Source organism: Crassostrea angulata, chromosome 3, assembly GCF_025612915.1.
Source record: "Crassostrea angulata isolate pt1a10 chromosome 3, ASM2561291v2, whole genome shotgun sequence".
In the NCBI taxonomy this organism is placed as follows: domain Eukaryota; kingdom Metazoa; phylum Mollusca; class Bivalvia; order Ostreida; family Ostreidae; genus Magallana; species Magallana angulata.
In genome coordinates, this window is record NC_069113.1 from 7,379,792 (window position 1) to 7,396,637 (window position 16,846).

Below are 16,846 nucleotides of genomic sequence, written 5' to 3' on the forward strand. Positions count from 1 at the left end.
CTTATTATTTATTTTTGATCTAGCAAACCAATTAGAAAAAAACCATGTTGATTTGGTAAAGTTTTAGTAAAGGTGAGGAGTAAATATGAGAGGTTTGCTTTTGACAGCGTTCACTTGTTGTCAAAGTCTAATGATCTTTACCGCCTTTTATGTCTCGAATTTCCCTAAAGACTAATACATCAAATCCTTCCTCTTTTGTAATTGTATTTCAACTTTTTTCTTCTAAATTGAATTGGATTGAAGTTAATTTTGAATCAAAAAGGATTTCAATATTGGAACGAATTATTAGATGTTTATTTAGAAATTTGGTCAATAAAAAGAGGTACCCATACACCATTTTGTACATCGAAATACTAGTAATGTGATAAAGGAACGCCATTTCTTCTAATACATACGCTCCACTTCCATCTTAAACATATCAATGGCTTCACTTTAAGTGAAATGTGTATTTTTATAAGATACTTATATAGAGTTGCGACGATTACATTGTAATGGATTAAATTCTTTGAACGACAATCAAAGCTCATCTCTACTTGTATCTGTTTGTTTGGGTGAATTTACAAAATGTTCCAAGTCCTCGCTTAATACGTCATCAAACACGTTTTCAGTGTAATCCTCCATTATGTCTTCAGGGTCTAGCGACTCTGCCAGACTCTCTTCTTGATCACTAGTGTCATATGGATTTTCGCCTTGTACAAGTGCCTGTAGAGTCGGCAACTGCTTCAGGATTCTGGTCAAGTCTGCCATCATCACCTCGTGCTCGACAATTTTCCCGTCGCCATCAGCATCCAAATCACCGAAGAGCTGAAATGGACAGAACCCTTTATACATGTCTAACAAATGATTTCTGTAAAACACAGGGTATTTCATAATATCTGTCTTCATTGGTTAAACATTTTCCGGTCGTCGTCGAACTACCCAAATTACTGATTTTTTTTTGAGAGCGACTGTAATGGTGTCATTTCATCCAATCTAGCATAAATTTGCTTTCAAATTTGTAGATATGTATATGGAAAAATCCGGAATTAACTTTATCCCAAAAAGGCATTAGACTAAATCTCATAAAGTCACATGGAATGCTTTGTTTTGTACATGTATCACTAATTTAGATTCAAATTATAGTTGAATTCAAAAGACCCACCTCTTCCCTGTCAGGCTGTGCCCATAATTATAGTTCGAAGTTTAAAGCGGTAAGAACGGAAAAAATATACTGATATATCCGGCGAGTGAAGGGGCCAGAAGGCCTACTACTAGTATTAATATTATTTAACCTCTCACATACAATTGTACCACCGAATAACCCTATAGGACGTCAAGTAGATGTAAAAAGGGGGAATGAAACCGACCCATTGTTTCTCCGTTGATGGAAGTCGATCACATGCTTCGATTTTGGACGTTTTTGCCATGTAAGTTTATAAAAGTGTATTTCAAAAAAAGTTATTTGAAGAAGTCCACCTTTTTTAAATCGGCTCTCTCCTGCCCTGATGGTTTCAAAAGATCTTCAAAGAATGACCAATCAATGAACTCTTTATCTTCAAGCTCTCCAAGAAAAAAATCTCTGAAAAAATAGTGCCTCGGGTGTGAAATGGTTAAAGTCTTATTATACAGCAATAAAATCCAAAGAAAATGATAGTTTTTCTGACCTTAAATCTATCTTTTTGTTATCTTGCAAAAACTTGGCTACAGAGACAAATCGGTTTTCGTCTGTGGGGGTTGCATTGCAATCGCTTGCGTTGAATTTAGAGAGATGGTGTATCCAAACGTTAATAGCCAGGTTCCGTCCTTTCTTTGAGTCTACGTGGTGGTACCATCTGTAAGAAATAGAATGAGTAATGGCTACACTGTAAGCTGAAGATGGTGCCAGACTGATACTGTCATTACTGTGTAAGCTTGTCGTATTACCATCATACTATAAACACATGCATTTTGATGATGTTGACGATGGTGATTAAAATAATGACAAGAAGCCGAGGAAGATACTGTTCATATAACAATAAATATGGTCATAATCTCAATCCTACTTACTTGAAAGGTATAAAAATGCAATCACCCTTCTGCATTTTAACCTCATACCACGGTAAATTCCGGAATTTTGGGAACTTGTACATATCTACTTTTTCCACGTCCACTTGGCTATACTGTCCATTTAGAATCCAACCCGTCTCTTCTACATCTGCTTTGAGTTTCTTGAGAAAAAAAATAAAAAGTTTTAACTAGACTAAACTGACCACCAACTAACATCGATGGAAACCCACAGCCATTTTTATATATGCCAACTGGACAAGGTCGCTGAAAAATTTCCTTGGTTTCACAAATATTCATCATTTTTAGTCTACCAATGAAGAACTGAAACTTTGTAATGGTGTGAAAGAAGCAACATGCTATTGATTGAAGATTCACGCGATTGGTGAGATTTCCCTCACAAAATTAGGATTGGCCATGTTTGAATAGGACGTTAATTATTATTCATTAAGAAATATCAGCGAGTTTGCCAACATTCAGTACACGCATCATCGTCGGAAACCCACGGCCAGTCTCGCATACGCTTGCGAGAGTGGCCGTGGGTTTCCGACGATGTACATGTAAACGCATATAGTCGGGACTGGTCTTGCTTTTTTCGACATTACAACTGTAGCAAGTATTAGATAACATGTTTTACTACTATACCTTTTTATCAATTTGTGGCAAAAGAATTAACCCTTCTTGGAAACCATCTAATTGGAATAACAACTTTCATTATAGAGTAACAATATTTAAATTTTTATGTGCATTCTTTTAGCTTTGTTTTGACGGAAAGTAGCTTTAGCTAAATCAAGTACTATAAATTCTTTATTTAATGCGGGTACTTAATTATTACGAAAATATAAAATCGTGATTACCAAGTTTTTGTTATAATTTTTCATAGTTCAAAACTGTCTGAAAAATGAAAGCGAGACTTTATAATCCGCGAGGTTTACGTATACGCGGAAATTTATTCACCGCGTTTAATTAGGAATCTACAGAATGACATTCATATAATCTGTATATAACTAGGTATATTCATCTAAAAAATCAATTTACGCCAATTACTGAACACGCTGAATATTATACGTTTACAATATTCAAAAAATGATCAACATCGAAATCTAAATACAAAGGGTAATTGGTTTTTTTTTTAGATTGTTGACATTTTTACCAAAAGCCGATAGAGACATAATAAAAAAGCATGTTATCATCAGATCAGTAGAATACTGCCCACCTTGTCAATCATGACCAGGTATTTCTCGCCGTCGATCAGACAGTTGACGTTATCTAGACCATCGTTGTGTAGGACAGACTTGGTCCCCCCACTGCTGAACCACATGATGACGTTCTGGACCACTCTCTGGAAACCACCGCATAACAACATGGACGGCATGTTAATGTCCTCTGCAAGAAATATTGCTAACAATATGGTTTTTGTTAAATTAACTATCATTAACATCCATACACAAAAGGATATAAATGTAGTTATTTTATTTAATTATTTGTTGGGTTTTTTTTTTTGGGGGGGGGGGGTTCTCTAAAAAGGGGAAGTATTGGAAAAACAAATATGTATAAACTAAGTATATAAGGGTAGGGTTTTTTGCGAATTTCTGCATACAAAGTGAGTGAGAGCCGATCAATAATTGGCATCTTATATAGTTATACCTGCCATTCTCTCTGAGGCGTCGTTGACCATATAGATGTCCTCCTCCTGGTATTTGTCCAGGAACTCAGACATTGTAATGTTCAGCATATTCCACTTCCTGTTCTCTTTTTTCCCTTTCTCCACGGACACGTATTCGGAACCATGGTTCTCTCTAAAGTTATTAACGAATCACTCATGGAATTTATTTATATGTTTCTATATCAATTATATGATGCATACATGTATATACATTATGTATGTAATATACACGTGACATAATCGTGTACATATACATCCATTAAAAAAAAACCCTAGCAATATCAAACACAGAGCCAACAGGAATACATCCAGAGATACAAATACATCTATAAAACGTATAACATGCATCAATATTACTATAAAAGTGTTTATATCTATTCAATACATGTATACTACTGTATAATTATGATAATAATTATTCGTTCTTTTAAGAAAAATGTGAGATTATGATAAATCCCTATCAAGCAAATGAAATGTATGTGAGGAAACTGGCAAGTTCCGTTAGATAAAAGATTCCATCCCCCTTTTTAATGACAAACTTAGATTTTTCCTGTAAAGGATTTTTGACAAATGAGTGCTACTCTGCATGGATTATTTTATAATACATGGCAATTGTGGTCTGATCTTAGACCAATCGCAGCTTATCGGGCCTTTCCGACAGAGCGTGTACAAGTTTTCCGAGCTTTGACCCACCACCCGCCTGAGTGTCTCGAGCCACGATCTATGAAAACACGATGGAGGATGATAAGGGTATTTGCTCAAGCTGTCTCTAAAATCAACATCAACACGTGCATATGAGATGCATTGAAATCAATTACACCAAATATTTCACTCATAAAAAGTGTTAAATAAAATTCAATTTTATTAAATTAAAACGATGCATTGCATCCTATTAGTGAGGCAAAATCATAAACAATGCCTTCATGCAATGAATAAACATAAAGGTTTAAAAACCTCCTTAAAGGTTTAATAAAACAATATAATGATACCAGCAAAAAAGAGCAGTTTAGTGATAATATTTTTAAAACCTGGGAATGCAATCAGCATCTTCATTTATATTTAAACAACAAATTGCTTTCTTTGTTTCATGCAGGATATGGAGGTGACGACATTGCAGAAAAAATACATAACCCGCGTTGGCGGGTCATGTAATTTTTTTCTGCAATGGTCGCTACATTAGTAATTCTTCCATACACAGGAAGTTTACTCCACACACGTCAGCTGAACCACCAAATTTTTATATCCATTTTATTCTTTAAATAAGCACATGTGCACGTAGCAGCTGTGGCCGGCATCGTCGGTAAATTGCCTTCTAACATCGTTGCGTTTAAGTTTCAACAAGACCCATTGTTTCAATGTTTCAATCACGATTGTTTATCACGAATCCAATCATATTGATTGAATTATGAAATTTTTTATACATTAAATATCTTCTCTGTAAATATATGTTATCAAAAGAGTAAACTAGATTCTAAGAGTCGGGTCATTAATGAAATAAAAATAGTAATAAAATTTCATGGAATTATTTATCATTCGCATTAAAACGTTAAGAATGACACGCACATTATTGCCATATCAAATATAAATGCTTCCGAGCTATACCATAAAACAAGTTGCTGTCCTTAAAAAAAGGACTACAATACGTGGACCATTGGCATGTGTTTCAAACGAAAACGTGAAAGCCTGTAGATTATCAGAGATTCCACCGACTCTAGCCCTCTGCTTTTAACATTGTATTACGTATACATGTATGTAAAGCCCTGACTTTTTATCTCAGAATTTAAAGGATTCATACTTCTAAAATAATTTTGATCTATCTATGAATGAAGTTTGCATGTATAGTATCAGGCATTCGGTGAATTCTACTATTTGCGCACACATTACGATTCGCACTACTTTGTTAACTATGCAGTGACAGCTTTGTGTAAATTAAGAATTTCATATTTTGATGCATTTTTCTTGAGATTCAAACTTTTATAGTGACATAATTAAATGCATAAAAAAATTAATCGGGAAGTTCTCTAGCCTCGACTACGTTAAGTTACATGTGTATTCGGAAAACAACAACACATTGCAACTTATGCTATTTGATGCATGTTGTAGTTTCGGCATAACATTAACGTATTTCATAATACTGGTAGTTCATATCACATGCCAATCATTTCTTTAAAAGGAATACTTTGTTTCTGTACTGTTTACCGACAACTTTACAATTACAGCGCCTTTGAACTTATACGTGCATATGGCACGGAATTCCGATCCCGATTCAGATAAACGTGTTAGCCTGGTTCCCTGAGCTACCCATTACGCACAGGAACCAAGCTAGCTCATGCGCAGGCTGAATTTTCCCCATTGCATCCGGTTTAACCTCGCTTATATATTTTCTGCGTGGACCTCAGGGTCCACGCAACTATTTTAACAAGACCTTGGACTTTCAGTAGGGCGTAGCTATCTATTCCTTGCGTCAAGACAAGTTAAAAACGAAGCGATTGCCTTATGTATTAGCCCAAAAGCTAGACAAATCTTGTTGATTTCAAAGAGGTGGCTGAATGGCCAGCAATAAAATAGACAGGTCTACGTAACAATGTTGTTTGAAACAACTACCCAAAGTCCAAGCTATTGTTAAAATGGTTCTATTTATCGAAGGTCTGTGTTCCTTTCTACTATAAACCGTCGATCTGGGTCATGTTTGATTATTATCATTTGAGAGAAGATATCTGTTATGCATGTCAAAATTGAACTGTTTACCTAGTGTATCCTATGCAAAACAACTGCCGTAGCAATTTGTATACATACATAAATCTTTGTAATTTTTGCTTATTTGAACGAGACATATAAAATTTTAACGCCAACCATAAGAGACAAAACATTCATGTGTTTTAAGTCTAAATTCTGAAATATATCTTGTCATACAGTCATGTATTTCTGTTTTACTTGCACTCACGTTTCAATGAACATCTTGACCTTCTTGTTTTTGCATAAAAGTCACTATCTTTTTCCTCAACTTAAAAAATGATAAAAAATAAATGTAGTAATCTGCAGTTATGTACATATCTGTTTAAGATATGATGTTTCTATTCTTCAGTGAAATGATAGAATATCAGAATGTCTTTCAGCTTTTACTACTTAATAGTAATAAATAATTAAACTAAAATTTATATTGCTTAGCCCGCATTTCCTCTAATTTTCTTAAATTTTGGAGATATTTTAATTATTATTATTTTTTTTTGCTTCCAATATAACTATTTCTGATATTTACATACTATGAAGACTTTACATAAAAATATAAATGGACAGTTGATTATTTAATAAGAGAGAAAATCCGATTTTAGTGATTTTAATTTTTCATACAATATATAGAATGAGCTCTTTAAAAGCCAATAAAAATGTAATTTGATAGACATATCATATTTCAAAAACATAATTTGAAATATAAGTATCTTATCATTAGTTCGAATTAGTTGTAAGAATCCAACATTAATGTTACTGTTTTAAAAATGCTAATAAGACTCATAAATCTACAGCAATTCTGAATTGTAAAAACGTGTGGTCTTTTCCTACGCCAATGTTCCGCCAAAAATATAGTTCTTGTTAGATTCTAAACTATGATTTCTATTCCTATGCCAAGATGTATGATACAAGAAAGAAAAATATGATATTTTAATTTCTTTTAATCTTGATTTAATGAACATTTAATCAAATTTACTTTTGACAAATCGAAAACCAGAAAAGACCCCTTCCTAAAGTCGGAATAAATAAAAGAAGACGTCAAAGTAACACGGTTGTAAAGGAAGGTTACATTTCAAGAGAAGTCGGAACACCATAACATACGCCAACTGACCGTGAATCAACTCATTGAATTCACTCGTTATCATGAATCATTCATGTCTTATTTCTATTGACACTTTCAAATTCTCTTGAAAAAAATTTAATCAATCGCTTTAATGAATACGCGTGCATTTTTATACAAAAAATATTTTGCATGTCCGGTAAATCATTTTTAAAGCGTTAAGCATAGCTCAGCGCTTTATTGTCGTTAGACTTGTATTTCCGGTGCAAGGAATAACTGCCCTCTATGAGCAGAAATATAATCATTTAAACTGGTAAGAGGTATAGGGAACCAGTTATCTGGGTGACGGAAATGGCCGAGTAGATACGATTGGTTTGCGGGGCTTACGTACATCAGCACGGGATGCTACGCAGTGATGAAAAAATATAGTGCGTATTCAGAAGCTAAAATATAGAAAAATAAAATCGATTCTTTGCAAGAAAATGTCAAAAACTGTGATAAATTACTGTTCAAAAGGTATAATTTGTGATTTTAACATATCTTTTTTCAGGCAAGTATCCATATACAAGTCGTGTTCAGCTTTAATTCACATCATCTTCAGAAAGTAACATATATTTAAAGAAATCTGGCCTCCGATACTTTAAATTGATATTCATTAAACATAAACCAAAATTTCAATAAGGCTCATTTCCGCCTACGCTTGCACACAGTAAATTTTCGTAGAACCAAGCTAGGTTAGCGCTTTTCAGTACTTTCAGTACTTTGATTATTTTTATACCTCCAAGTACGAAACGTTCTGCTTCCTCATTGGTTGATTGAGAATAATTTATAAAAAATAAAAATGATTAGTGAATATGGTCAATAAGCTTAAGCAAGACTGACCGTGGGTTTCCAACAATGGATAAATCTAGTAAAATGAGGTAGAATAGCTTCAAAATGATCAATAATTCACCATATATCACTTTCATGAATATGACTACATCGATTGATGAACAAATAAATTTTATGTGCATATCTTTTTTCAGAAATTGCATGTTAATATAACATACATGTACACGCAAACCATATTGGCAACAGGTGTCCGTAAGTGTAATCAACAATATCGTCAATATATAGCTGCTTATTTTTAATTATACTACCAAGTATAAAAAGAAAGTAACAGATTGAGAAGGAATGATACATGCCATGCATTTATTGACTTGAAAACATGAAATTAGTAAACAAGAAGAATTTTGAACACTATAATTACCGCTGAAGCTTTCAAGTACAGAGAGACATAGGTCGACCGCCCACTAAATGTTAATCCGTGTAACAATCCATGTTCAGTGGCGTACATGTAGCTAGGGAAAAATATTTGAAAGCGGGGGGTCCGGGGGCGGTGAGCTCATATTTCAATTACGGTGACAGTTAATTTCATTCTGGCGTTAGTTTTAATACCTCAGCCATTATATTGTAAATGTACTTAGAAAAAGGTCTACTAGATATAGGATAATAGTCAGCATTGATTTTTTTCCTATTTTTTTTAATTTACTTTGTCAAATATGTTGGAACAAAAATATAAGAATTTGTCAAACGCAACATACTCCAACAGATCCCAAAGAATTCAGAAAATACATCTCAAAAAACTGAAAACAAAGTTTTTATATACATGAAGTTAGCACGACTGACAATACATTGAAACTGGAATTGGAATCTCGGTTTTTGACGACTAGTAGGTATTTCAACCCATTTTGTATCTGGTTAATTTCTAACAAGGAAATAAAAGTTGTAATTTATGGTTACCATATAATACAAACGTAATTATAGCTTTTTATGAAATTTTAAAGCACTGTGGTAATATTTTCTCCTTTTGCCAAAAATGCAGTGTTGTTTTCTTTTTATTTTGAAACGGATTTGAGTAGATTGTAATGAGAGGGATATTCGTTTATCCGTAGTACTTGATCTTCATCTTCAACTAGTGGGATTTTTTAATGAAAAATTAGTGTTTTAAAATAGTAAGATCCTGAAAATAATTGGTCCGCACGTGCTTACGGTGCTTCAACGTAGCTACGTCACTTATATAAGTGAGAGCCGAATCACACCCACAGGTAAACATTTGAATGAAATATAACAGAAACTGTTTTAAGTATTAAGGTGAACAGGATATTATTATACACATCCTGGATTCGGTGGCAGTAGAACACTGGGAAAACCATGATATACACAATGAAGAAAATTAATTTTCTTTCGTCATTCTTATTGATTTATCAAATAATATACAGTATGGCGATATGAATTTTTGCGCCTAAGGAGACTTTAAAGGGGCATGGTCACGATTTTGGTCAAAAATTATTTTTCCGATTTTAATATTTACAATGCTTCAAAAAGGCATTTTTAATAGGCAACCGAAATTCGAGTCTCATTTGTTGATTTATAAGCGAGTTACAGAGCTTGAAATTATTCGCTATGTAAACAAAGCGTTTGTTTACATTTTGAACGTTGAAGTAAAAATTTCAGTTTTAAACCTAAAACGAATGTGTTAAACGTTAGGAACTGTATATCTATGCTTAAAATAAATAAAAAGATAGACAAATAAGCTGGAAAAAGATTTTTTACTGGTATATAGAACCTTTGTAAACAAAAACAGGGCACGAGCCTTGTTTACATGACAAAGAATTGTGAGCCCTGTATCTTGCTTAATTAGAAATGCATTTCTAAAGCCTTGTAAATAATAAAAACATAAAAATAAAATTTGACAAAAATCGTGACCATGCCCCTTTAAACTGAAATGAGCTTTTAATAGAAGTTGACAACAAACGCTAGATTACCTCAGATAGGAGTCCGTCCACAACTTGTAAGCGGGCAGCATGCCCTTCTCCAAGATGCCGCGAAATATCACGGGCTTGCTGCCCCTTACGTATTTCTCAAACATTTCTAGTGGTGTAGGGAAGCTGGCCCGTTCCTCGATACTCCCCACGGGTGGTCGGTGCCGCCCAAGAGGCTGTAGGTGACCCTTAGGGTGGTCATCCGAGTCCACTACATGTTGGCTGACCAAGGCTATAACACAGATAGTAAGTCTTAACATTTTGTGTCAGACAGCAGGTTCCTGAGCCAGCTATCGGTGGTCGTGTGGATATGGGCAGAGAGCCAGTGCTGGACACCTGTTGCAGAGAGACGTCTATGTGTTTTAAAATACGACACAGATATGTATTAAAACACCTTTCTACGCTCGACTAAAACTGTTAAAGGATATAAATACCTCCGGTTCCTCACTCGAACAATAACCTTTATTGAAGCATAGCACAACTTGGATGTTGATAATATTAAACTGACAGATTTTCAATCAAACCTTTTAAACAATTCATACCAAATAGGATCCATGAGAGAGAGAGAGAGAGAGAGAGAGAGAGAGAGAGAGAGAGAGAGAGAGAGAGAGATTATGTTAGTGATAATGTGTGAATCAAATGAGATTTTTATTATAATCAACATCCTGTTTACATCAACTTAAACTATTAGAAGAATATTTCGCCCTACATGTTTTATACAAGTAAACAATCGTAGAAGTTTTGGGGAAGTCCACAAACATTTTGAAACATATAGAAAAATGAACTTTTGCCTAATTTAGTGTTCCGTCACAAACGTTTTATTTATTATTTTTGTTCATACCGGTATTTCTATGAAACTGTCAAAGTAGAACTTGTCTGGATCTAATCTGATTATGCCGTTATAAAATAAAAATCAAAATAAAAACCACAGGGACCAAGCCCGTTTTAACATTAATTTCAATGTAACCATAAATAAAGAAAGGGGTCGAGCTTTGACCCAGATAAAAAACTACCAGCTCGCTTCAAAAGCCTAATAAATCAATTATTTTTTTACAACACTTGCAATATGTATGTTTTTTTTCAGAAAAAGTGTTGTCTAAGATACACTCATGTAGAATTTCAAGTTGATGGGTCTTAAAATAGCGGAGATATACGTCATTATTCTATCGAAGTCGCCAGTTTATATTTACTCGGCCATTTACGGGTCCAGGGCTCACGATGGGATTTTGCCTAAGACAACAGCAGTGTTGCAACAAGTCGAGAAACATTCGCAGTAATCTCTTAAAATCTCATATCAAACGCACGCTACTTAATTTCATCCTTAAATTCCGATAAAATTCCTTAAATACTCTCCAAACTGAACTTTTATTCTGCAGCCACATTGACTTCTGACAGGGCCAGCCACTTCTTCGAGAAAGACTGATTCTGATTGGACAATCAGAAATATTAACCAATGAAATGGAGTTTAACATTTTCTATCACAATGGCCGATCTGGTACTACATACTTGGATAGTCAGCAAATGTCATAGAACAAACAGATATAACACAAAACTACATGTAGGATAGTCAGCAAAGTGTCCGAGGACAAACAAATGTAACACAGTACTATATGTAGGGATAGTCAGGAAAATGTCTGAAGAAAAACAGATGTAACACGGTTCTATGTGTAAAGATAGTCAGAAAAGTGTCCGACGACAAACAGATATAACACAGTACTACATACTTGGATAGGCAGCAAACATGTAAGAACAGTCAGCAAAGTGTCCTAGAATTAACAGATGTAACACAGTACTACAATAAAGGACAGTCGGCAAACTGTTTGAGGACAAACAGATACAATACAGTTTTGCATCTTTGGATAGTAAGCAAAGTGTCCTAGAACAAACAGATATATCACAGTACTACATGTAAGGATAGTCAGCAAAGTGTCCGGGGACAAACAGATGTAACACGGTTCTACATGTAAGGATAGTAAGCAAAGTATCTGAGGACATAAAGATGTTACATGGTACTATGTGTAAGGATAGTCAGCTATGTGTCGGAGGACACACAGATGTAACATGGTACTAAATGTGAAGATAGCCAACAAAGTGTCCAAGAACAAACAGATGTAACATGGAACTATATGTAAGGATAGTCAGCAAAGTGTCCGAGGATAAACAAATGTAACACGGTACTACATGTAAGGATAGTAAGCAAAGTGTCTGAGGACAAACAAATGTAACACAGCATTACATGTAAGGATAGTAAGCAAAATGTCCAAGGACAAACAGATGTTACACGGTACTAGGTGTAAGGATAGTGAGCAAAGCGTCCGAGGACAAACAGATGTTACACGGTACTAGGTGTAAGGATAGTGAGCAAAGCGTCCGAGGACAAACAGATGTAACACGGTATTATATGTAAGGATAGTCAGCAAAGTGTCCGAGGACAAACTAATGTAACACGATATTATATGTTAGGATAGTCAGCAATGTGTCCTCGGACAAAAGATGTAACACACTACTTTGTGTAAGGATAGTCACCTATGTGTCCGAGGACACACATATGTAACATGGTACTATATGTGAGGATAGTCATCAAAGTGTCCAAGAACAAACGGATGTAACACGGTATTACATGTTTGGATAGTCAGCAATGTGGCCGAGAACAAACAGATGTAACATGGTACTATATGTAAGGATAGTAAGCAATGTGTCCGAGGACAAACAAATGTAACATGGTACAATAAATAAGGATAATAAGCTATGTGTCCGAGGACAAACAGATGTAACACGGTACTACATGTAAGGATAGTAAGCAAAGTGTCCGCGGACAAACAGATGTAACATGGTACTTTAAATAAGAATAGTCAGCAAAGTGTCCGCAGACAAACAGATGTAACACAGTACTACAATAAAGGACAGTCGGCAAACTGTTTGAGGACAAACAGATGTAACAAGGTACTATATGTAAGGATAGTAAGCTATGTGTCCGAGGACAAACAGATGTTATATGGTACTATATGTAAGGAAAGTAAGCAATGTGTTCGCGGACAAACAAATGTAACACGGTACTATATGTAAGGATAGTCAGCAAAGTGTCCGCGGACAAAAAGATGTAACATGGTACTATAAATAAGGATAGTCAGCAAAGTGTCCGCAGACAAACAGATGTAACACAGTACTATAAATAAGGATAGTCAGCAAAGTGTCCGAGGACAAACAAAATTAACACGGTACTTCATGTAAGGATAGTCAGCAAAGTGTCCGAGGACAAACAGATGTAACAAGGTACTATATGTAAGGATAGTAAGCTATGTGTCCGAGGACAAACAGATGTAACATGGTACTATAAATAAGGATAGTCAGCAAAGTGTCCGAGGACAAACAGATGTTACATGGTACTATATGTAAGGATAGTAAGCTATGTGTCCGAGGACAAACAGATGTTATATGGTACTATATGTAAGGATAGTAAGCAATGTGTCCGCGGACAAACTGTAACATGGTACTTCATGTAAGGATAGTAAGCAAAGTGTCCGAGGACAAACAGATGTAACACGGTATTATATGTAAGAATAGTCAGCAAAGTGTCCGAGGACAAACAAATGTCACACGGTACTACATGTAGGGATAGTCAGCAAAGTGTCCGAGGACAAACAAATGTAACACGGTATTATATGTAAGGATAGTCAGCAAAGTGTCCGAGGACAAACAGGTGTAACACAGTACTACATGTAGGGATAGTCAGGAAAGTGTCTAAGGACAAACAGATGTAACGCGGTATTATATGTAAGGATAGTAAGCAAAACGTCCGAGGACAAACAGATGTAACACGGAACTACGTGTAAGGATAGTCAGGAATGTGTCCGAGGACAAACAGATGTAAATCAGATTTATATGTAAGGATAGTAAGCAAAGTGTCCGAGGACAAACAGATGTAATACGGTACTACATGTTTTGATAGTCAGGAAAGTGTCCGAGGACAAACAAATGTAACAGGGTACTACATGTAGGATAGTCAGCAAAGTGTCCGAGGGCAAACAGGTGTAACACAGTACTACATGTAGGGGTAGTCAGGAAAGTGTCCGAGAACAAACAGATGGAACACGGTATTATATGTAAGGATAGTCAGCAATGTGTCCGAGGACAAACAGATGTAACACGGTACTATATGTAAGCATAGTCAGAAAAGTGTCCGAGGACAAACAGATGTTACATGGTACTATATGTAAGGATAGTCAGCAAAGTGTCCGAGGACAAACAGATGTTACATGGTACTACATGTAAGGATAGTAAGCAAAGTGTCCGAGGACAAACAGATGTAACACGGTATTATATGTAAGGATAGTAAGCAAAGTGTCTGAGGACAAACAGATGTAACACAGTACTACATCTTTTGATAGCCAGCAAAGTGTCCGAGGACAAACAGATATAATACGGTATTATATGTAAGGATAGTCAGCAAAGTGTCCGAGAACAAAAAGATGTAACACGGTATTATATGTAAGGATAGTCAGGAAAGTGTCCGAGGACAAACAGATGTAACACGGTATTATATGTAAGGATAGTCAGCAATGTGTCCGAGGACAAACAGATGTAACACGGTACTATATGTAAGGATAGTCAGCAATGTGTCCGAGGACAAAAAGATGTAACATGGTACTATATGTAAGGATAGTCAGCAATGTGTCGGAGGACAAACAGATGTAACACGGTATTATATGTAAGGATAGTCAGGAAAGTGTCCGAGGACAAACAGATGTAACACGGTATTATATGTAAGGATAGTCAGCAAAGTGTCCGAGGACAAACAAATGTAACACGGTACTACATGTAAGGATAATAAGCAAAGTGTCCGAGGACAAACTGTAACATGGTACTTCATGTAAGGATAGTCAGCAAAGTGTCCGAGGACAAACAGATGTAACGCAGTATTACATGTAAGAATAGTCAAAGTGTCTGAGGACAAAATAGCGCAACCATGAAGATGTGTATTGAATTGCATAGAGTTAACTGCAATTAAACCAATCTTCATGTTTCATTACAAAGAAACATGATTGAAACAAAAAATTAAAACCTCAGGAATTCCGACAGTATACAACGAAAGAAGCTCTAATATGACTTTGGTTTGAACATATTTTATTTATAATGGTCAAAAAGATTTAAAGCAAATTATTTCAATGTGCCATTTCCTCTCCTTTAACAACATAATAACCATGCAAACAGATTGTAAATGTAACTTATATATAAAGTGGTAAATATATTATTACTTACATGTATGACTTTGGCTTTATATAAACGAATTTATTGAATCTACTTAAAAGAATACATTTATATAATCTTGTTAGCGAAAGAATAAATAAAACCAAAAGTCTCCCACTTTTCACATGAACTTTTTTATTTGAACATTTTATAGGTTATAGACAATAAAGTATCTTTACCAAGCATGTGATTAAAACATCAGCGTCAATCAAACCAATTAATAATACCAGGAAGTATCGATTGAATACACTCACGTTGATTGATAGAGAAAAGTATATTTTATGTTCTTAACAAGAGGAAACAAAGGTATTTTATGATACCGAACTCCAGAAAAACGATGTGTTGTATTGTATTGTATTGTTTATTAGTCAACAGCTGTACAGCTCATAGACATATACAATTAATATACACATGTTATAATACATATACTGGTCACTTGAAAAAGGCAAGTTTATACATGAAGTTTTCTGATTACAAAAGCATTCTTAATATATTTACCTGTTGTCGATGCAGATTAAAGATAAAGAACTGCGAACGCTTACGCCCGTTTCCCACCTATATTTTACATACAAATATTTCGGAATTTCTGTCAGATATTCAAAAACTAAGTTTTCTACTACAAAGTATAATCAAATCCTAATCAATTTATATCAAAATAAAATTTGTAATCAAATTATTTATCTTTAAACAAAAGTTTTGCTAACGCGGGGTCTTGAAAAATTACTTAGTAGCCAATATGTGCATAAAAACTTAATAATAACATATTTACGATATATGATTAAGTAAAATTTCATTTTAATTCATATCTGTTATTTATTTTTCGAAAATTTACAAAGCAAAATTCTTTTTTTGGAATGTATTTCAACATATGTCCACCCCCCCCCCCGTGAAACAACAAACCCTTATACAATATACGGTGTGTCGATGTTTCTATTTCATAAATGTCCGATATCATATGCTTTGTCAACAGGTGCACGCACGGATCAAATTAATAAAATTCAGTCTTTAATGTATCATATTTGCTATCACATGCTATTCATAAAATACCGGTATCAATAGTTAGAAAATATCTAACCTTTATAAATTCAAATTTGTCTTCTTTTTACATTGGTAAACTATACTTCAATTCTTATCCACTTTGATTCTTCCACATGTGCTTTGAATGTCTAGAGAAATATATCTCGATAAAGTTATTAATGGGGGGGGGGGGTGTTTTAAAAAACATTTCCGTTATTTTCTATTATGAAATGAGCTATTTTAACCCAAAATACAAAGTTATCTCTCTTTGTTTGACCAAATCATTGATATATAATGAAA

At 34.6% G+C, this 16,846-nt stretch overlaps 1 protein-coding gene across 1 annotated transcript; it reads right to left on the reverse strand.

The window, feature by feature from the left end:
* Positions 1-277: 277 nt before the first annotated feature.
* Positions 278-16,622, reverse strand: LOC128176000 (tRNA wybutosine-synthesizing protein 5-like). Its single transcript, XM_052841955.1, has 8 exons — positions 16,605-16,622; positions 10,286-10,618; positions 3,670-3,821; positions 3,239-3,408; positions 2,026-2,186; positions 1,644-1,811; positions 1,456-1,558; positions 278-804 (listed from the first exon to the last, which is right to left on the reverse strand). Exons 2-8 carry the CDS (start codon positions 10,540-10,542, stop codon positions 517-519), a joined length of 1,299 nt encoding a protein of 432 aa, XP_052697915.1. The 5' UTR covers positions 10,543-10,618; positions 16,605-16,622; the 3' UTR covers positions 278-516.
* Positions 16,623-16,846: the final 224 nt, after the last annotated feature.

Coding starts and splice junctions, on each gene's coding strand:
- LOC128176000 (XM_052841955.1), bottom strand. CDS start 10,542: ATGTTAAGACTTACTATCTGTGTTATAGCCTTGGTCAGCCAACATGTA. Junction 3,822..10,285: donor TGGACGGACTCCTATCTGAG/GTAATCTAGCGT, acceptor TAATAACTTTAG/AGAGAACCATGGTTCCGAAT. Junction 1,812..2,025: donor TGCATTTTTATACCTTTCAA/GTAAGTAGGATT, acceptor TATTTCTTACAG/ATGGTACCACCACGTAGACT.